This window comes from Nilaparvata lugens, chromosome 12, assembly GCF_014356525.2.
Source record: "Nilaparvata lugens isolate BPH chromosome 12, ASM1435652v1, whole genome shotgun sequence".
Lineage (NCBI taxonomy): Eukaryota > Metazoa > Arthropoda > Insecta > Hemiptera > Delphacidae > Nilaparvata > Nilaparvata lugens.
The window spans coordinates 12,163,652-12,186,218 of record NC_052515.1 but is presented as its reverse complement, the minus strand read 5'-3'; the positions used below and the strand labels follow the sequence as shown (position 1 = coordinate 12,186,218).

The 22,567-nt window shown below is 32.4% G+C and overlaps 1 protein-coding gene across 1 annotated transcript; it reads right to left on the bottom strand.

Moving 5' to 3' along the window:
• Positions 1-7,351: 7,351 nt before the first annotated feature.
• Positions 7,352-22,131, bottom strand: LOC111045195 (transcription factor Sox-5-like). The gene is made up of 6 exons (XM_039438894.1): positions 21,814-22,131; positions 18,135-18,293; positions 16,823-16,873; positions 15,656-15,808; positions 14,178-14,277; positions 7,352-13,042 (listed from the first exon to the last, which is right to left on the bottom strand). Exons 1-6 carry the CDS (start codon positions 22,118-22,120, stop codon positions 12,793-12,795), a joined length of 1,020 nt encoding a protein of 339 aa, XP_039294828.1. The 5' UTR covers positions 22,121-22,131; the 3' UTR covers positions 7,352-12,792.
• Positions 22,132-22,567: the final 436 nt, after the last annotated feature.

Here is a 22,567-nt window from a genome sequence, read left to right as displayed (position 1 = left end):
CTATGCTAATTCTCTTCTTTTTTTTGTGAAAAAAATCGCTCCAACTTCCTGACCTTATGCTCTTTGATGCGAGATAAACGAATCTGGAATCCGATTTGCAAAATTTCTTACCGTTCACTAAATATGGCCGTTTGAAACTTTGCAAACTTAATGTTTGAAGCTGCATAACTCACACAGTATAGTAGGTGGGGGTGTCAGATCTGACTCCGACATTTTCCAGGTAGAGCTTCATCTATGTTGCAATTTTCAGTCTAATCTGTGATCATTTTCTCTACTGTTCCATAATGTACGCTGGCTAGTCCATGGTAATTCTCAATTTTTTGGGAACAATAAAAATCGCTCACACTCTATGTTCATATGCTTTTTGAGGCGAGAAAAACGAATTTGGAATCAGATTTGCAAAATTCCTTACCGTTCATTAAATATCCTGGACGTTTGAAAATTTACAAATTCAATGTTTGAAGCTGCATAACGCACCCTGTATTGTAGCTGGGGTGCCAGATTCGGATACGACATTTTCCAGGTAGAGCTTAATTTATTTTGAAATTTCAGCCAAATTCATTTAACCAAATTCATTTAGCCAAATTCATTTAGACAAATTCGTTTCAGCCAAATCATTTATTTCTACTGTTCCATAATCCATGGTAATTCTCATTTTTTCGTGAAAAATAAAAATCGCTCAAACTTCCTGACCTAATGCTCTTTGATGCGAGAAACACGAATCTGAAATCCGAATTGCAAAATTTCTTAACGTTCACTAAATATGGCCGTTTGAAAATTCGAAAATTCAATGTTTGAAGCTGCATAACGCACCTTGTATAGTATCTGGGGATTCCAAATTTGACTACGACATTTTCCAGGTAGAGCTTCATCTATGTTGAAATTTCAGCCAAATCTGTGATAATTTTTTCTACTGTTCCATAATGCACGATGTTTGCTCCATGGTTTTTCTCATTTTTCTGTGGAGAAAAAAAATCGCTCAAACTTTGTGATCATATCCTATTTGATGCGAGAAAAACGAATCTGGAATCCGATTTGCAAAATTCCTTACCGTTCATTAAATATGGACGTTTGAAAATTTGCAAATTTAATTTTTGAAGCTGCATAACGAAACCCTGCATAGTAGCTGGGGGTGCCACATTTTCCAGGTAGAGTTTCATCTATGTTGCAAATTCCAGCTAAATCTGAGATACTTTTTGTTTCACGATGGTTCTTATCAATTTCTTGTGAAAAATGAAAATCGCTCAAACTCTGTGATCTCATGCTCTTTAATGCGAGGAAAACGAATCTGGAATCTGATTTGCAAAATTCTTTACCGTTCATGAGATATGGCCATTTGAAAATTTGCAAATTTTATGTTTGAAGCTGCAAAACTCACCCTTTATAGTAGCAGGGGGTGCCAAATTTGGCTCCGACATTTCTCAGGTAAAGCTTCATCCATGGTACAAATTTCAGCCAAATCTGAGATACTTCTTTAATTCACTGTTTGCACGATTAATAATAGCTCTATTAATAGTGCATATTCCAGCCAAATCTGAGATACCTGCATTCAGTTTTTCTCAAAAAATCAAGGACAACTTTTTGTCCTAAGGAAAACTCTGGAAGGATGGTTGGATTTGTTTGATTTTGGTACCAAATGATGATAGATCTTGAAAATACAAAGTCTTGCATTTGATGACATTGAAAATAAACACAAAAACAAACACTGAAACAAACACACGTAGTATTTAATGTGTGTAATGCTGAAACAAACACTGAAACAAACACACATAGTATTTAATGTGTGTAATGCTTCGGCTACCTCTTGCTAAGTTCTAACTCCCTGTTATATTTCTCTAAAATACAAATGAGCTCAGTAGTCACAAAATTCCTGAGAAATTTGAATTTCCCGCTCAAATAGTTGCTCATTTGCATATTAGAAATGACTAGATTTCTACCAGGGCATCAGAAACATAGAAGAAGTACGTACACAAATTATATCAGTGTTGCGGGTTGCCTATGCGAGCATTGAATAAAACCTGCTACCTCTTCAAGTGTTCTGACTCCCTGGTACAAAATTAAAACCAACTAAAATACTACCAGGGCAACAGAAACATGCAAGAGGTGCTGACTGATTTGAGCGGGAAATTCAAATTTCTCAGGATTTTTGTGATTACTGAGCTCATTTGTATTGGATAATTGGAACATCACAGCAGAAAAATGCAACAGGTAATGAATTCATTTTTAATGAATCCAAAAATTGATTAAAATCGCTCAAACTCTCAGCAATGATATAATATTTGACGAGAGAAACAATATAATGTCATCACATTGGCGAAATTCCTTACCGGTTCATTAGATATGGCCATTTCAAAATTTGCAAATTTCATGTTTGAAGCTGCAAAACTCACCCTATATAGTAGCAGGGGATGCAAAATTTGGTTCCTACATTTCTCAGGTAAAGCTTCATCTATGGTGAAAATTTCAGCCAAATCTGAGATTATTCACTGTTTGCACGATTAAACTCTGAAAGGATGGTTGGATTTGTTTGATTTTGGTACCAAATGATGATAGATCTTGAAAATACCAAAGTCTTGCATTTGATGACATTGAAAATAAACACATATATAATCAACTGGAACAAACACACATAATATTCAATGTGTGTAATGCTTCGGCTACCTCTTGCTAAGTTCTAACTCCCTGTTACATTTCTCTAAAATACAAATGAGCTCGCTCAGTAGTCACAAAAATCCTGAGAAATAGATTTGCATCCTCTCAAAGTAGCTCATTTGCATATTAGAAATGACTAGATTTCTACCAGGGCATCAGAAACATAGAAGAGGTACGTACACAAATTATATCAGTTTGCGGGTTGCCTATGTGTGCATTGGAAAGCGTTGAATAAAACCTGCTACCTCTTCAAGTGTTCTGACTCCCTGGTACAAAATTAAAACCAACTAAAATACTACCAGGGCATCAGAAACATAGAAGAGGTACGTACACAAATTATATCAGTTTGCGGGTTGCCTATGTGTGCATTGGAAAGCGTTGAATAAAACCTGCTACCTCTTCAAGTGTTCTGACTCCCTGGTACAAAATTAAAACCAACTAAAATACTACCAGGGCAACAGAAACATGCAAGAGGTACTGACTGATTTGAGCGGGAAATTCAAATTTCTCAGGATTTTTGTGACTACTGAGCTCATTTTGTATTGGATAATTAGAACAGCACAGCAGAAAAATGCAACTGGTAACGAATTCATTCTTCATGAATCCAAAAATTGATTAAAATCGCTCAAACTCTCAGCAATGATATGATATTTGACGAGAGAAACAATATAATGTCTTCACATTGGCGAAATTCCTAACCGGTTCATTAGATATGGCCATTTCAAAATTTACAAATTTCATGATTGAAGCTGCAAAACTCACCCTATATAGTAGCAGGGGATGCAAAATTTGGCTCCTACATTCCTCAGGTAAAGCTTCATCTATGGTGAAAATTTCAGCCAAATCCGAGATACTTCTTTAATTCACTGTTTGCACGATTAAACTCTGAAAGGATGATTGGATTTGTTTGATTTTGGTACCAAATGATGATAGATCTTGAAAATACCAAAGTCTTGCATTTGATGACATTGAAATAAACACATATAATCAACTGAAACGAACACACATAATATTTAATGTGTGTAATGCTTCGGCTACCTCTTGCTAAGTTCTAACTCCCTGTTACATTTCTCTAAAATACAAATGAGCTCGCTCGCTCAGTAGTCACAAAAATCCTGAGCAATTGAATTTCCCGCTCATTTGCATATTAGAAATGACTAGACCAGGGCATCAGAAACATAGAAGAGGTACGTACACAAATTATATCAGTTTGCGGGTTGCCTATGTGTGCATTGGAAGGCGTTGAATAAAACCTGCTACCTCTTCAAGTGTTCTGACTCCCTGGTACAAAATTAAAACCAACCAAAATACTACCAGGGCATCAGAAACATGCAAGAGTTACTGACTGATTTGAGCGGGAAATTCAAATTTCTCAGGATTTTTGTGACTACTGAGCTCTCATTTGTATTAGATAAGTAGAACAGCACAGCAGAAAAATGCAACAGGTAATGAATTCATCTTCCATGAATCTAAAAATTGATTGAAATCGCTCAAACTCTCAGCAATGATATATATAATATTTGACGAGAGAAACAATATAATGTCATCACATTGGCGAAATTCCTTACCGCTCATTAGATATGGCCATTTGAAAATTTGCAAATTTCATGTTTTAAGCTGCAAAACTCATCCTGTATAGTAGCTGGAGGTGCCAAATTTGGCTCCGACATTTCTCAGGTAAAGTTTAATCTATAGTGCAAATGTCTGCCAATTCCGAGATTCTTCTTCTTTTCAATGTTTGCACGATGGTTAGTTTTTTTTATTAATTTTTTGGGAAGAATAAAAATCGCTCAAACTTCGTGATCATATGCTATTTGATGCGAGTATCACTAATCTGGAATCAGATTTGCAAAATTCGTTAACGTTCAGGAAATATGGACGTTTGAAAACTTGCAAATATCAGTAAATTATACATCGATGAGCAAGGAAAGTTGTGTGAGTGTACCACACCAGATTTTTTCTACTGTTGTTTCATAATGCACGATGGTAATTCTCATTTTTTTGTGAAGAATAAAAATCGCTCAAACTTCCTGACCTAATGCTCTTTGATGCGAGAAACACGAATCTGAAATCCGAATTGCAAAATTTCTTAACGTTCACTTAATATGGCCGATTGAAAATTCGCAAATTCAATGTTTGAAGCTGCAAAACTCATCCTGTATAGTAGCTGGAGGTGCCAAATTTGGCTCCGACATTTCTCAGGTAGCTTTCATCTATGGTGCAAATTTCTGCCAAATCTGAGATACTTCTTTAATTCACTGTTTGCACGATTAAACTCTGAAAGGATGGTTGGATTTGTTTGATTTTGGTACCAAATGATGATAGATCTTGAAAATACAAAGTCTTGCATTTGATGACATTGAAAATAAACACATAAACAAACACTGAAACAAACACACATAGTATTTAATGTGTGTAATGAAACAAACACACTGAAACACACACACATAGTATTTAATGTGTGTAATGCTTCGGCTACCTCTAACTCCCTGTTACATTTCTCTAAAATACAAATGAGCTCAGTAGTCACAAAAATCCTGTGAAATTGAATTTCCCGCTCATTCGCATATTAGAAATGACTAGATTTCTACCAGGGCATCAGAAACATAGAAGAGGTACACAAACTATATCAGTGTTGCGGGTTGCCTATGCGTGCATTGGAAGGCGTTGGAAAAAACTTGCTACCTCTTCAAGTGTTCTGACTCCCTGGTACAAAATTAAAACCAACTAAAATACTACCAGGGCATCAGAAACATGCAAGAGGTAGTAGGTACTGACTGATTTGAGCGGGAAATTCAATTTCTCAGGATTTTTGTGACTACTGAGCTCTCATTTGTATTAGATAAGTAGAACAGCACACCAGAAAAATGCAACAGGTAACGAATTCATTCTTCATGAATCCAAAAATTGATAAAAATCGCTCAAACTCTCAGCAATGATATAGTATTTGACGAGAGAAACAATATAATGTCATCACATTGGCGAAATTCCTTACTGGTTCATTAGATATGGCCATTTGAAAATTTGCAAATTTCATGTTTTAAGCTGCAAAACTCATCCTGTATAGTAGCTGGAGGTGCCAAATTTGGCTCCGACATTTCTCAGGTAAAGTTTAATCTATGGTGCAAATGTCTGCCAATTCCGAGATTCTTCTTCTTTTCAATGTTTGCACGATGGTTAGTTTTTTTATTAATTTTTTGGGAAGAATAAAAATCGCTCAAACTTCGTGATCATATGCTATTTGATGCGAGTATCACGAATCTGGAATCAGATTTGCAAAATTCGCTAACGTTCAGGAAATATGGACGTTTGAAAACTTGCAAATATCAGTAAATTATACATCAATGAGCAAGGAAAGTTGTGTGAGTGTACCACACCAGATTTTTTCTACTGTTGTTTCATAATGCACGATGGTAATTCTCATTTTTTTGTGAAGAATAAAAATCGCTCAAACTTCCTGACCTAATGCTCTTTGATGCGAGAAACACGAATCTGAAATCCGAATTGCAAAATTTCTTAACGTTCACTTAATATGGCCGATTGAAAATTCGCAAATTCAATGTTTGAAGCTGCATAACTCACCCAGTATAGTAGCTGGGGGTGCCTGATTCGACTACGACATTTTCCAGGTAGAGCTTCATCTATGTTGCAAATTGCAGCCAAATCTGAAATTATGTTTTATTACTATTTATTTCATTTTTTTTTGAGAAAATCAAAATCACTTAAACTTCGTGATCTTATGCTCTTTGATGTGAGGAAGACGAATCTGGAATCAGATTTGCAAAATTCGCTAACGTTCAGGAAATATGGGCGTTTGAAAACTTGCAGATATCAGTGAGAAATAATAATCTGTGAAAAGTAAGAAATAATTGCAAAAATTAGTGTCATATTTGATATAGTGAGAAAGAAATCTGAGATATTTTGTTTAAATGTTTAAATGTTACAATGTTCAAATGATTGAATGTTTAAATGTTTAAATGTTTGAATGTTCAAATGTTCAAATGTTTAAATGTTTAAATGTTTGAATGTTTAAATGTTGAAATGTTCAAATGTTCAAATGTTCAAATGTTTAAATGTTTAAATGTTTAAATGTTTAAATGTTTAAATGTTTAAATGTTTAAATGTTTAAATGTTTAAATGTTTAAATGTTTAAATGTTCAAATGTTTAAATTTTTAAATGTTTAAATGTTTAAATGTTTAAATGTTTAAATGTTTAAATGTTTAAATGTTTAAATGTTTAAATGTTTAAATGTTTAAATGTTTAAATGTTTGAATGTTTAAATGTTTAAATGTTTAATGTTAAATGTTTGAATGTTCAAATGTTTAAATGTTTTGATGTTCATATGTTGCGCATTTACTGCGTAACGCAGTAATAGATTTTCATGAAATTTGACAGGTATGTTCCTTTTTAAATTGCGCGTCGACGTATATACAAGATTTTTGGAAATTTTGCATTTCAAGGATAATATAAAGGAAAAAGGAGCCTTCTTCATACGCCAATATTAGAGTAAAAATCAGACTATAGAATTATTCATCATAAATCAGCTGACAAGTGATTACACAGATGTGTGGAGAAGTCAGTCTATTGCTGTATTTCCATAAGGTCTATAGTTTCAATCAGGTACTTGTGGATGAGAATACTGTGTGAGGTCTACTATTCACAGAACTACTAGTATTAAAGGAAAAATAATAACTCACATTTTCAAAAACTGATACTTTATTTCATCAATAATGAATTGAGATATTTTTGCTTGAAATTGCACAAGTATTGAAATTCTTTCATTCTAAATACATCAAACAGCAGCTATTCAATATTGTATACAAATACAGCTTTTTTCAGTATTCTATGATTCTTCTGAACAATGGAAAAAAACAAAAACGGGTTTTCCCAAATAAGGTTTCTCACATCGTTTGACAATTTTTTTAGAAAATGTAGAAATTTAAGAAGTCAAGCAGTGTGAAACCAAAGATCTTTGAATTTTTTTTTCTATTTTTGAAGTTTGAAACTATGAAATCTTTAATACAATAATATGTAGGTTGACAACTTTTCATTTATTCATTTATTAGAGCAAACAATACTATAGTCGGAGAAGAAAAAACGGGCTATTGCCCAAAACTTCTTCAATTTCCTAATTTTGTCCAAATATTATCATCACATTCATAAAACGTTTGAAAGTTTGATAAAGAATGATAAAGTTGAAGAAAACATTATTTTTTCATGTGAACATCACAGTTTTTGATAATAAATACTTCCAATTGAAAAATAAATTCGGAATCAGTTTTTAGCTTCAAAACCTTGAGATTGCACAATTTTAATGAATTATTCTTTGATTTTGAACTATTTCAAACAAAAAGATTATTCTATATAAAATTTCTAAAGACTCTTGGAACAAGATCGTGAGAAAACAATAGTGCATTTCTTGTAACAACCAGATATTTCTACTTTTAGAATCTTTCGTGATTCTTATTGCAGCATCAAACAAAAAACATCTTACTCCAATAGTAGTTTCTCATTTGTAAAAGGGCCTATTGTTTTTGTGACAGTCATACTGAATAAAATACTATAAAATATACAATACTACAATTCTTTTCTCAAACGTTGCTGTTCTATTCATATTTATTTATATACTTTAACATACATTCCATAATATGGCAACACAATAATAATAATATATGTCCATACGAATATTATACTAATAATAAATAACAAAATAATCATAACCAAAGCAGATCAAAACTTAAATTAAACCGCCAACTTTCACTCGATAAAGTGCTTCTAAAACATAAATCAGTAATAGCATCATTTCATCATTATATTGATTATAATAAATTATTCATGAAGCAAATGATGATGATGATAATGAAATAATATTTCGTCAACAAAATCGAATATCCGATCTAGTAACGGATAAATCAGAAGATACTAACTAGGTATATTACAGAGAGCAAGATAAATAAATAATAATTATTACCTTCAATGCGAAATTGATAGAACATCATTTCTCACAAATACATAATATAGTGATATATTTACATTATTTACCGTTATAGCTACGATATTATTCTACTCATATCTATTGCGATACTTGTAAACCAATATAATAATAATTTTATCATTCTATAAAAATCACTGGAGTAATAATACATTCTAATATTCAGGCTTACATTATTATTTTACAGCTTTGACAAATAATATGGTATTCGCCTCAGACATTCAATTGACGACAACAAATTAAATAAATTATTGGCAGAATTATTCGTGTTTATAAATGTACAAAATACTTTGGTTTCTATAGTAAATACAAGTTCATAATACTCCTACTCCACCACAAGTCTTCGGAAGAGAATTGCTTTCAATAATTTTCTCTCTTAATTTGCTCGGAAAATGCGTTTCCATTAAAGCAAGAGAAGAGTAGGTTGAAATTTCATATACGTTGACATTTAAACCTGAAATGACATTATTTAGGACAGCTGAAAATTTTTCTCAAATTTTTCCTCTTCACGAATTTCCTTTCTAGATAATATGAGAACTACCAAGGTCTATAGAACGCAAATACCAATGTCCTATTATATTATTAATTGACACGTCATAGTATCAATACAACGTATTCCAACCACATTGTAAAATACCTTGACAGGGGAATATCTTTCCATAGACCTTAAAAACTGTCATTGAAAGCGATTCTCTTTTTACTGGCCGTGTAAATCAAAGAATAGTAAAGCCAATAATACGAATGAATTTATCACGAATTTTTAATTTTACTAAAATGCGAATATTTACAAAAAAACACTCCTATTCTATGTTTTAATGGAATAGACGATGCTAATTGAAGATGAGAGTCGTTTGAATAGTATTCTTATATAACCTGACAAATCTTCCTATATTCTACCATACATATTCACATATTCATAAACCTATGTTTTCAGAATTTTTAAGAGATTAAAGTTTTTATCAATTTGGATAGATATTATGACTCATAGATGTATTATGGAATTTGGAAATCAGCACCAATGAACTAATAATTATTTATCAATCAATTTGATATTTATTGAGGACTGATTCATTGATTTATTAAAACATATCAATTAATAAACCAGCAATTCTCCATGATAATCTCCAATAACTAGCAGTTAACGGTTCGTTTGATTGAGACAAGACTGGAATTTCTCCTCTTGACCTATTTATCTTGTAGAAATGAGGTATATCGTAAGTTTTGAAACATGAACTATTAAGTAAATCAACCTATTTATCTTGTATAAATGAAGTACGTAGTAAGTTTTGAAACCTGAACTATAAAGTAAAGACTTAACGGAGGATTTTTTACAGAGACCAGAATTTTCAAATGCTCAATGATCAATGAACTTATTTTTTCACAGATAATTCATCGAATCTATTTTTGCCAATAAATTATCGTTAGGAAATGACATTTTCTTGAAAAATTTGAGTTGTTTGAGAAATGGACACTCAGAAGAAAATATCGCCTAGAAGAATACATACCATTGAATTAAAAATATAGCCAATATAGCCCAATGTGTCAGGAAGTAGAGTAATTCTTTAAAATTGTGGAAAGGTTTGTATTAGAATTCTAATAAATACCTTTATTGATTGTTTGATTCCTTATCACAAATGACAATGTATTGCCAGGTCTATTATTTATATAATGACAGGTCTATATAAGAAGAATTAAATAAGGACCTAAATAAGAATTGATAATTTGATCAGAGAATAACATGGAAAAATACTGGGAGTAAATGCAGATGATTTCAGCTTAGAATCTCATTTGAGTGTCATGGTTTGGGACGCACTATGAATATAATTTGTGAATTTTGTAAGAAAAACGTAAATTCATACATCTATGTGGAAATTTCAAATATAGAAAAACATATCTTAATACTAAATACTGAGTTGAAAGATCATAATATTTAATCAAAAACTAATCATATCAACAACACAAGAGTAATATTTAACACAGAAATAGGCTACCGAATTAATTGTCTTACTAAGAGCTTTAAATCACAGAATTGAAAATAAGCTAGTATACGCTTCTTAGAAACTATTATTTTACATTACAGTACAATATTTCTAACAAGATTGAAAGCTTGAAACACTATAGTTTATTCCATTACAATACACATTCTAAACATTTATCGAATTCTAATATTAGCAGCTTGACATATGCCCAGAAAATTTAAATATAACTAGAAAGTTTCTTGTTCATATTTTGTACACACAGAACCAGCAGTAGAAAATAATACAGTAACATTATTTACATTATTTTACATGCCTCCGACTAGAGAACAATTTGAATTTAGATAAAACATGATATGCATGATCTTGAAAAAACAAAATTAAAGCTGACAATCAACAAATCACGAAAAATTGTGAATGTGATGTAGATACTGACAATAAATAGTTATTAAAGCTCAGAATAAAGCTTCACTCTCTCACTGCCTCATGATCTTATCAATAAATAATGAAATTGAACTAAGTACAAGTAAGTAGCTTCAAAATTCACTGAAGAGCTTTAAAAAATGTAAGTTATTAATCTCAAGGTTAGAGAGATTTTCACTCTATTTCTTTAAAATTCACTCAATATATTAATACACTTGTTTGCATATTATAGTATTTTAAAGTAAGTCTGGTTCCCCCATATAATATTAGTTCATGTGAGTAAACCTCTACACAAACATATACCATATATTTTGTACAATAATTGTGATCATGACACCAATACAATGAAAGACAAACAACATCAATGGTGATGACTTGATACATTATCAAACTCGATTTGAAAATATTGCAACAATAATTTGTACATTGAGATATATTTTTTGTGAACTTCAAAATCCCTGTCAAAAAATTGCAGGTAAATAATATAAGTCATCTAAGTCATCATCATATTCATTACAATATGTTAGTCAAGGTTATATTGCTACCTTGGAGCCCAAAGGTTAAGTAGCTCTGACCTAACAAAATCCCTGGTAAAAATGCCAGGGAATGAGATATTGTACCCTCAGGTATTGTACCCTATGCATTGAAATTTATCTACCGTATTTAAAGTCGACTACAATGAAAGAATGACCTTCTTTTGATTTTCACTCAATAAAACTCGTATCACTTCATGGTGAATTCACCGTGACCAAATGCCTGTAAATATGACAGTCAATATTTCGACAAAATGACAAAAACATCATTTTGCAGTCACTATATAATGATTATTATAGTTATCAGTTGGAAATAGAGAACTTGGAGTTCCCTAGTGTCAGTAAACTTTGATTCAACCTTGACTTGATTCAACCATTGTCAAAATCCAGCATAAAAAAGCTGGGTGAGTAGTAGTTGTAACCTCAGTCATAATATTGTTGGGTAATGAATACATTACGATTTTCAGTCAATGTTGGATCCTTTTTATCTGAAGTCAGAGGATTGTAACCTCTCTCAACCTCGAGAGTACCAAAATCCCCAGTAAACATGCTGAGGAATTGATAAAATAGTTACAGTCTCCAGCATGGTTAGGTGCAGTCATTATTATGGCTATCAGTCAAGGTTATAAATCTGTATCACCTTGTAGGTCAGAAAGGTAAATAGACTATCCTGATCATCAGATAATCAACCATGAACAAAATCCCCAATAAACATGTCAGGGGGAAAATAGTTCTTTCCTCAGTCATCATTGCATGGGAAATCTCTAGTCAAGATTGAAACGTGGTGACCTTGATCCTTTTCAGCCAAGCTCAAAGGTCAATAACCTCTCTGATAATGGAGTATCTATCCAGTAAACACACCGGGAAGAAATAGTCTTGGCCTCAGTGTTGTTGAAGGCAATCTCCATTAAGATTAAAATGTGGTGACCTTGAAGGCAATTTCTTGTCAAGGTTGAATTTGGTGACCTTGAAACAATCAAGGTCAATAACCTCTCTAACCAGGCACAAAATCCCCAGTGAAGATTCCAGGGAAGAAATATTCGTGTCCTCAGTCATCATGGTGTAGACAATCTCAAGTCAAGGTTGCAACGTAGTGACCTTGAAACAGTTGTCAAGTTGACCTTGAACCTTCTCATCCAAGGTCAAAGGTCAACAACCTCTCTAACCATGCACAAAATCCCCAGTGAAGATGCCGGGGAAGAAATATTCGTGTCCTCAGTCATCATGGTGCGAGCTCGGACTGGGTGAGTTGTCGGATGAGAAGGTGAGCATGTCCGGGGATATCGTTCCGTCCGGATCGTATCCGAAGCTCGGACCGGCCGATCCGGATCCAGAAGGTCCAGCGTCACCGCGACACCACAGTTGCCGCATCTCGTTGCGACGTTGCCGCATCAGCGTTTTGTACTCTGAGATGCGCATCTTTTTGCCGTCCACTATGCATGTGCGTTTCGGTCGTGGCCGGTACCTGTTGATAAATAAATACATGAGTTAAGAAGAAAATAAATTTATGAATAAATAAATACATGAATGAATAGATGAATGAATAAGTACATAAATAAGTAGCTAAATGAATGAATAAATCTATGAACAGATATTATATGAATTATATTATATAAACTATTATATAATAGATATTATATTATATGAACATTCATCCACTTTTTCTCGAAAAATGTCTGGAATAAGGTGAAAATTTCCTAATATTCTGGCTTTGTACAGGAATAACTCCATGAACTCATGATAGGTATATGATGAAATGTTATGACTCTAATTGTGGATTTAAACATTCTTAAAAGGATGAAATTAAAGTCAACTCAAAATCAAGAGATTTGGAACCGAGATATATTTTTTTTACAAATTCTTTTGAGTATCGAGGTTCGGGGCTGTGGGTGGTCCTGCGGGGGAAGCAAGCGAAGAAACGATGTGGTCTCTGCATTTCTAGTCTATGTACAATGCATACTAACACCCTGAGAAAACTCAGTTTTCCCTTAATTTGTCACTCAAACCCCTGATTTTTCTGTCTTCATTGACTGGGCTATGATAACGCTGATATGGTCTCCAATACTGTGCCTTTAATACAGTCTCACCCGGCCAAGACAGTAATAATCGACAATAATCAGCTCTTTATAACAGTGAAATTTGGAACCTGAGTTCCTTTTACCAAGGAATATCTTCCTATGCTATTTTTTCTTTTTGATAATACTCCATATGACATGACACTTCACCATGGGAAAAACCGTCAACAAATTTATAACTATTTTGTTACGTATCGCAATCTAGTATTAATGTGAAAGTTGAATGAAGGCCATTATTCATATTTATAACTAGCAGGTAAACCACGCTGCAAAAGGTTCTATTTGAAAGCTTGATAAAATGAAAAATTGACCTACTGAATTGGCTATACTGAAATCTTCAAGAATGTAGAATAAATAGGCCTATAACCATCCACGGTGAATTGAGAATCAATATGGAAAATTTAAAGTTGATCAGTTCAGTAGTTCAGACGTGATTTTTCTATCCCGTACGTGTATAAGCCAGTTCTTTCTTTTATTATATTACACATTATTACATAATTTAATAATAAATAGTAGGTATGTTACCTATAGTCTGGGTGCTTCTCCATGTGAAGTTTCGAGAGACGAGACTGTTCTTCATAATAGGGCTGCTTCTCGGCATTTGACATTCCTTTCCAACGGGTGCCTGCATACGGAAAAATGAAATTACTCAAATTATTTATTACCACATACACAATTTTAAATTACCGTTCCAAATTAACTGAAATTCAACAATTGACAATATGTTTTCAACTTGGAAATTATCCTGCTGCATAATTATTACGGTAGGCCTAGTATTTTACAGAAACTTATTCTACTTGTATTACTGTTAATAATGCAGTAGTATCGAAATTTATAATTTGAAGCTCTGATTATTAAATTTATTGAAAATCAGAGCAGAAGAGTTGATATTTCGAACTGAAAATCAGAACTGAGAGTTGAATATATTTCGAATCTTGGATCACAATGAATGACATCTAGACCTATATCAAGGATTCTATCAACTTCAATCCAATTTTACGCGAAAAATCAAGGTTGAGACACGAATAACTCAATCGGTATACTATCATCAATGAAGATACAATATACAAAGATTTCAATCCAGTTTACTCCAGCTTACTTATTTTGAAAGTTGAAACGCATGCCTATCTCCTACAAATAATGTTACCGGAAAAATCCGAATTCACCCCATAATTGAAGAAGTTACACAACATTCAAAATATAATGGTCAAAGCTACGAGATAATACAGCCATTGATCCATACTAGAAGTAATAACCGATAAAAACAATGACTGTTTCGATTGTCAATTATTACAATGTTATCAAGTATAGCTAGATTATCTTCCATTGAAAGATTGTTCAAATCGGAAACATCATTCAGAAAATTTCCAATATCTACTTTTATTGAGACATTATTTTCAATTGGTCTTATCTATTATGAGATACAATAACCATTTGTTAGCATACGCTGTATTAGATACTGTTTGTGTCACTTATTATCATGGTTTTTTGTTAGTGATTAAAATCTGTTTTCAAGTAATAACACTTGAGAAGCTTCAATTCTCTTTGAAATTTTCATCGAAATTCTTTTTGTTGTGTCTCGAGTGAGAATTTTTTATTGTTTTCATATTTTCTCATGAAAATATGCATTTCTATGATTATTATGATGATGATGATGATGAATGGCTACGTGTAATGAAGTTACCGTTTTTTTTTCACAGTGGATAATGAAAGTTAAAAATAAATAGTTGAATAAAAGTTAATTGTAATAGTACAATTTTAGCCTATTGATTGGAAAGCCTATTGAGTATTCTGTTTCTAAAATTTCCATTGATTTATAATATACTAGGAATCTATTATTAAGGGAACTACTACGCATTTATATCAGGCCTTTACATAGAAATCCCATGAAGAAAACTCAAAGTTGTTTCCGATTTACTTTTTTTAACATTTTAGTTATTTTAAACATTTTTCAATTACTGATAGATCATTAGAAATTGTGAAAAAATATCTTGGCTACATACCCAAAATTTTGGAGATATGGGAGTTATGCATGTCAGGACATGCTTTGAGTATCTTCCGCCTCTCGTCCTTTGCCCAGACCATGAAGGCGTTCATAGGGCGTTTGATATGAGGCTTCCCTTCCCCATCACGTTTCGGTTGGCGAACCATTTTCGCTGCAACAAAATTAAAAATCATATTAACGCAATTATATAACCGTTATAGTAAATCAATTATTTTCAAACAAGATTGAAACTAAAACACTTATTGACATGGGCTACTTTTAAATTAATAAAACAAAATAAATCTTATAGCACCCTTTATTTTTAGAAAAGTTTAATAAAATTTTATTTTATTTTATAACCTGAAGATGGTGTAATATATCACCGAAACTAGTTGTTCAACTATTTTTAAGTTTTTTTTTTTAAAATAAAGGGTGCTATAAGATTTATTTTGTTTTATTAAGATTGAAACTAATATTGAAAGACATGATTATTGTAAAAAGAACTTCACCATGAATCTATCTGCCGGATAACTTTACCAATACATCTTCTTTGTTCAATGTGTCTCATTGAATAATAACAAATTTATATAAATGAGACTTAAGCCCGGTTGCACAAAAGCCGGTTAAATTTTAACCGTGATTCACAATATCCATTTAGATATTTGACATTTAGACATGACTTCGGATTCGAGTTTCACGAGATCCAATCAGAGAAGAGCTTTTTGATAAGACGAATTCTCTGATTGGTTCTCGTGAAATTAATCACGGTTGAAATTCAACCGGCTTTTGTGCAACCGGCATTTAGATACGAGAACATTTTTGGCATTGAGATCAATAGCCTTCAATCTGGTCAGTCAGTTGGACTGACTGACTCATCCCTAAAGAAGTGAAATTTGAGGTTCTCTGATTCAAATTCCTCTAAATGATTAATTTCCACTGAAATTCCTCTAGAACTGAAATTTGAGGTTCTCTTTTATAAACCAATATTGTTCGTAATTATAACGTTACTCTAATATGTAACTTAATGTGAAAATAGACTAAATTTTAGAAACCATAACCCTATCTCGGACTTTTAAATTGTTATCTAAATTTGGGAGAAAATGGTACAAGGAGTTTCCTTAGTTTTTCTCTCCCAATCAGTGCTACTTTGTAGAAATTATAAATAAATAAATAAATGTAGAATTACCTTTGTCGTTGCACTCATCTTGCAGTTTGTATCCTGGATCAGGACCCCACACTGCAAGAATAAAGGAGAACATTAGAAAGATTCTTTAAACATTATAGGCTACCTGATTACGAAATATTTCGCGCATACCAAAACAAGTTGAACAAATTTAGTGACATTAAATTGAGCTTTCGCTTTTAGTTGAAAGTATGAGAAAACTACTTAATATCAAATGTAGTCAGAAAAAAATCAAGCTGCATATAAACAAGCTCAAGGAATTCGCCAAATACAAACAAATTTGAAGTTTTGTTCGAGATGTGATTTAGCGATTCCTTGGTATCTTGACTGTGGTGAAGGACATAGACCTACACAGAAAAATTAACTTGATAAAACTGTAACAAACTCTACTCGTGAAATTAATCTGATCATTCACTCAATACTCAAATTTTGAATGCTATGTTCATACTTCCATGATCTTACGTGTCTTCAAAACACGAGTATACACCTGGACATAGGCCTACACAGAAAAATTAACTTAATAAAACTGTAACAAACTTTACTCGTGAATTTCATCCGAGCATTTACTCAATACTCATATTTGGAATGCTATGTTCATACTTCCATGTAAGTGTCCCGAAACACGAGTATACAAGTCTCAACGTAGATTTGAAGAGGATTATTGTTGGAAATTGACATGACGGTATCAAAAACTCGACAATATAGAAGTTAGTATATATAGCTTAGATATGATTACATATGAATTTATAGTTTGTTTCATGTTCTTAAGAAACTTTTATCATTAATCTATCAAAATTTAAAATAGTTTGTTTTATTCTAATTTATATTTTAGATTGTGATTTGGTGTAGAAATTTGAATGGACATAACCTATAATATTTGGACAATTTAAAAAAAAATTAGGAAATTGAAGAAGTTTTGGGCAATAGCCTGTTTTTTCTTTTCCGATCATTGTATTGTTTTTGCTAATCTAATAAATAAATAAATAAAAAATATTAGAAATCCATTTTCAACAGATAATATTTATAATAAATATATTTATATAGATATATTTATACAGATAATAATTATTGAGTGAATTGAAAGTGATTCAAACATAAATTGAATGTATATACGGAATATATATTCATTCAATCAACTTCTGAAACAGTACTTTTGAAATTAAGTTGAAGGTTTATTTATTCATTCATTTTCATTACATACAAAGGCTCACAGAGGTCTATGAAGTTGAAGAGCCTTATTAACCCAAGTAACTGAGACAAAAAAGTTGTAATTTTTCTCAATTTTCAAAGCCTCAGAATCGAAATGTCAACTTACTCTGACAGGCTGCCATGAAATCTGCTTCCTCTTTGGAGTCATCCCTGAGACTAGGCGCATGGGGATGTGCGTGCGGGTGCGGGGGAGGAGGGTAGAGGTGCAGTCCTGGGTAGGGGGGTAGTTTGTCACCATCCTTACCTGGTGACATGCTTAGTTTTCCTGAAAAAAAAATTGAACAAAAATTATTCATGTAATTTTTATTTATTTTTCAATAAAGTATTTTCTACAAAGATAATATTGATCAATGCAAATATCTACATCTATAGTGAGGTCCTTGTTATAATGGCAGTGGAGAAAGATAGAAGAGAAACGTTGCCGTCTGTCTTGACAATGCATGGACGGTAGCTGATACAGGTTTATTGATGTAATATCAACTGTTCATTCTCGTTTAAAATAATCAATTATATGTCATTAAGCAAGAAATTATATTTTTCAATAATTTCATAATCAATTTACATAATAAAGATGAAATATTTTGAATGAAAAAGACTAAGAAATGGTCAAAAAACCCACAGATTCATTGATACTTAGAAAGACCGGTTTCGGTTATTACACCATTGTCAATCTCCAAACTCTGAGTTTATCAGAGATTGACAATGGTGTATAGAAACCGGTCTTTCTAAGTATCAATAAATCTGTGGTTTTTTTGACAATTTCTAAGTCTTTTTTATTCAATATGAATCATTACCACAATATCAACTTCTCAACTACACAAAAAAAGAAATATTTTTCCAATTAATTATTAATTCTACATTGTTAATAGGCGACCTGGCAACAGAGCAAAGCGAGAAAGAAATAGCGCTATCAGCTTTGTTGAATGATAGACAAGGATAGCAATAGGCCTACTATTGCCAATTAAACACTCCTATTATAACGTGGACCTCACATAGGCAAAATACTATAGTGAGGTCCACGTTATAATGGCAGTGGATAAAGATAGAAGAATAGCTATGCCGATTCTCTTCATTAATTAATTATATTTCTACACTGTCAAAAACATAATTGGCATCGCAGCGGACCTAGAAAAGGATAGTACCACTGGCTTTGTCGAATGATAGACAAGGTTAGCAAAACCAAAGTTGATCAAATACTGTCATTATAACGTGGACCTCACTATAGGGTCAAAATTTGATTCAAAGTGAAGCAACATAACCTATGTTTTAGACACACTACTATCAAAATTCTGAGAGGGAACAGTTATGGCCTAGGCCGGTTGGTTCTTTTCTGATCATATATATTTGATTTGTGTTGACCTATCATGAAATGTGAATAAATAAATAAAACATGGTGGAGCGGTGAAAGTGGAGTGTATCAGAGAAGGCATGTGCGAGGAGTATTTCTATATGAGCTAGACAATGTATTACTACATACTTCCTAAGCTTGATGTATTATTCATAAAAGTCTTGAAAATAATGCACGTAAAATAAATTTTAAGCCTGTCAAATTCACTTTAAAAAAATAAATATTCATAGGCACAGAATAATTATAAACTTCAAATAATTAAGTATACATAAGAATTAGCCTACAATAAGAATACAATAAATGGCCTACATAAGAATTAGTATTAATTTAAAGAAAAATTGCGTAGTACCTTTCGCTATGATGGTCTGAGCTAGACTAAAGAAAGAAAGAAAGATCAATCACCACTCGTGGGAATGAGAGCGGAGTCGTCACTTGGCTTCCCGGAATACTGCCTATAAGTTGATGACTATTGCTGGTTCTCACGGTATAACCAGTGAGTATAGAATGTTATGGATTTACAGTGAGTATAGAATCATAGAGAAACAATAGCGTAAGTAGATATCCCATGGTATAGGGCGTTTATGTCGCAACTTTTACTGTTATCTCAAGCCGATTACTGTCGTTTATTGTCGATTTTTACTGTTTTGACCGGGTGAGATTGTATGAACGGCACAATATGAGATACTATCAGCGTCATAAAGTTTCACGGGAAAGAACTACGTGGACTATCAGCTTGAGATAACAGTAAAAGTTGCGACATAAACGCCCTATACCATGGGATATCTACTCATGCTATTGTTTCTCTATGATAGAATGTAATGGATTAATAAAACAAAATAAATCTTATAGCACTCTTTATTTTTTAAAAAACTTTAAAATAGTTGAACAACTAGTTTCGGTTTACACCATCTTCAGGTTATAAAAAAACCTTTTTTAATATTTTTTATAACCTGAAGATGGTGTAAACCGAAACTAGTTGTTCAACTATTTTAAAGTTTTTTTTTTTTAAATAAAGAGTGCTATAAGATTTATTTTGTTTTATCAATTTAAAAGTAGCCCATGTCAATAAGTGTTTTTTAATGAAATGGATTTACATTGAGTATAGAATGTAATGGATTTATATTGAGTATGGAATGTAATTGATTCACATTCTATACTCACTGGGTATAACTTGTTTGTAAATGTTTCAGAACATCTTTTAGCAACGAAGATAGGGTAGAAGGTACAATCAAGAAGATGCATTCAGATACATGCATTATTTAAACACTCTCAGCTACCTTCTCTAATACAATCTACAGAAAGTAGTGGCAAGGCAGAGAATCGGCAACGCTGTTGTCCTAACTTTCTTCACTGTTATTATAACTTAGAACTTACTACAGGTTTGTAATGACATTTTTTTTAATCAATATAATATTTAATCTTGATTATGAAAATTTATTATTTAAGGCTGTGCAAAGGCTAAAAATAAACTTTCTACTGGTGAAAGTTTTTCGATTTTTATACTATCAAGCAATCAAAATGAAAAAGTTTTCTCATGAAAACATTTTTTTCCAATCACTACTTTTTAAGATAAATGAGCGCCTAAAATTCAAATTTTTGGGACAGAACATTTCAAATTCGGTAAGAGATAAATCCATGAGATTAATAGGATAAATTCCTCATGGTTTTGTTGATCTAGAAAAACTAAAAATTTTCTGAAAATATTATTTTTTGAGAAAGTTATTCAATTTACCAAAAATTACCAAAAATAACTCAACTAAAAGTTATTTGAATAACTTTAGTAAATTTACTTTAGTGAATTGAATAACTTTCTTAAAAATTGATATTTTAAAAAAAATTTGTTCTACTAGATCAACAATACAATGAAGAATCTATCCTCTGAATCTCATGAATTCATCTCTAACCGAATTTGAAATGTTCTGTCCCAAAAGTTTTTGGCGCTCATATTTCAAAAAGTATTGATTGAGAAAAAAATGTTTCTCTGAGAATACTTTTTCATTCTGATAGCTTGATGATATACAAATCGGAAAACTTTGAAAAATTTCACCAGTTGAAAGTTCATTTTTAGCATTTGCACAGCCTTAATTATTGAAAAATATACTTTCTTGGAGGATAAAATATGATTTATTATTTTTAACAAGAATGAATAATAATTGCCTTCATTAATCAAATATACAACAATTTGTTACAAGAATGAACAGTTGTTATTACATAAGATATCAGCTATCCTCTATAGAAGGCAGTGGCAACCCCGATCTCCTATCTCTCTTCACTGTCATTTCAACTTGGAACTCACTATAGTATTTTTATGGAATTAAAGAAAAGATAAATGAAAACGCTGTTCTCCTATCTTTCTCCACCGTCATTATAAGTACTTAGACCTCACTATAGAATTGTAAAGAGATTTCAAAAAAAAAAAAAATTGAATAAAACTCACCGGTAGGATTAACATGGGGCGGCAATCCAGCATAGGGCAAAAATCTGGGCATGACCAGATTGGGGGGCAGCAGCTTGGGGGCGGTAGCCGCTAGGGGTCCTCCCATATGGGGCGACTCCGTCTCGGCGTGGTTCGGAACACACCTGCCTCCTCCTCCTGATGACGACTTCGGTTTGCTGAGGTTGAGGGGGGTGTCAGCGTCTCCCCCTGTGGATGGAGGGGGAGGTGGTGAGGAGGACCGCTGTTGAGGAGGAGGTGGTGGAGGGGTGCGGAGTTGTTGGGATGGGGCCCAGTTAGGGGTGCCCATCGGTGGGACTAGCTGTGAAACAAAAAAAGGGTATTTGTTGAAATTTTGTGAAAAAGGTTACAACTGTTAATATTGTTAATTTGTTGTAATAAAGCATAGATAGTTAGGAGCAGAAAAATGTGGAAGATAATGTATGAAACCTTACAGAGAGAATAATTGAGAATTCATCTAGAAATAGATGAAAATACCCCTTGAGGACACTGAAACTTACTGTTTACTATACAGCTATACTGTTTCTCCCATAAAACTTTCGTTGAAAGATAACATTTCTAAAATTTGAATGATAAAAATAGTTGAAAACAGAATAGAATATAAGGTAGGCCTAATATAGAAATGTGAAAAATTAATGTAGATATAGAAATTGAAATATTATCTGCTTATGTTTATACTGCTGTGGCAGTACAATACATACATTTTAATCAATAGAGATAAAATTGTCAGAACCAA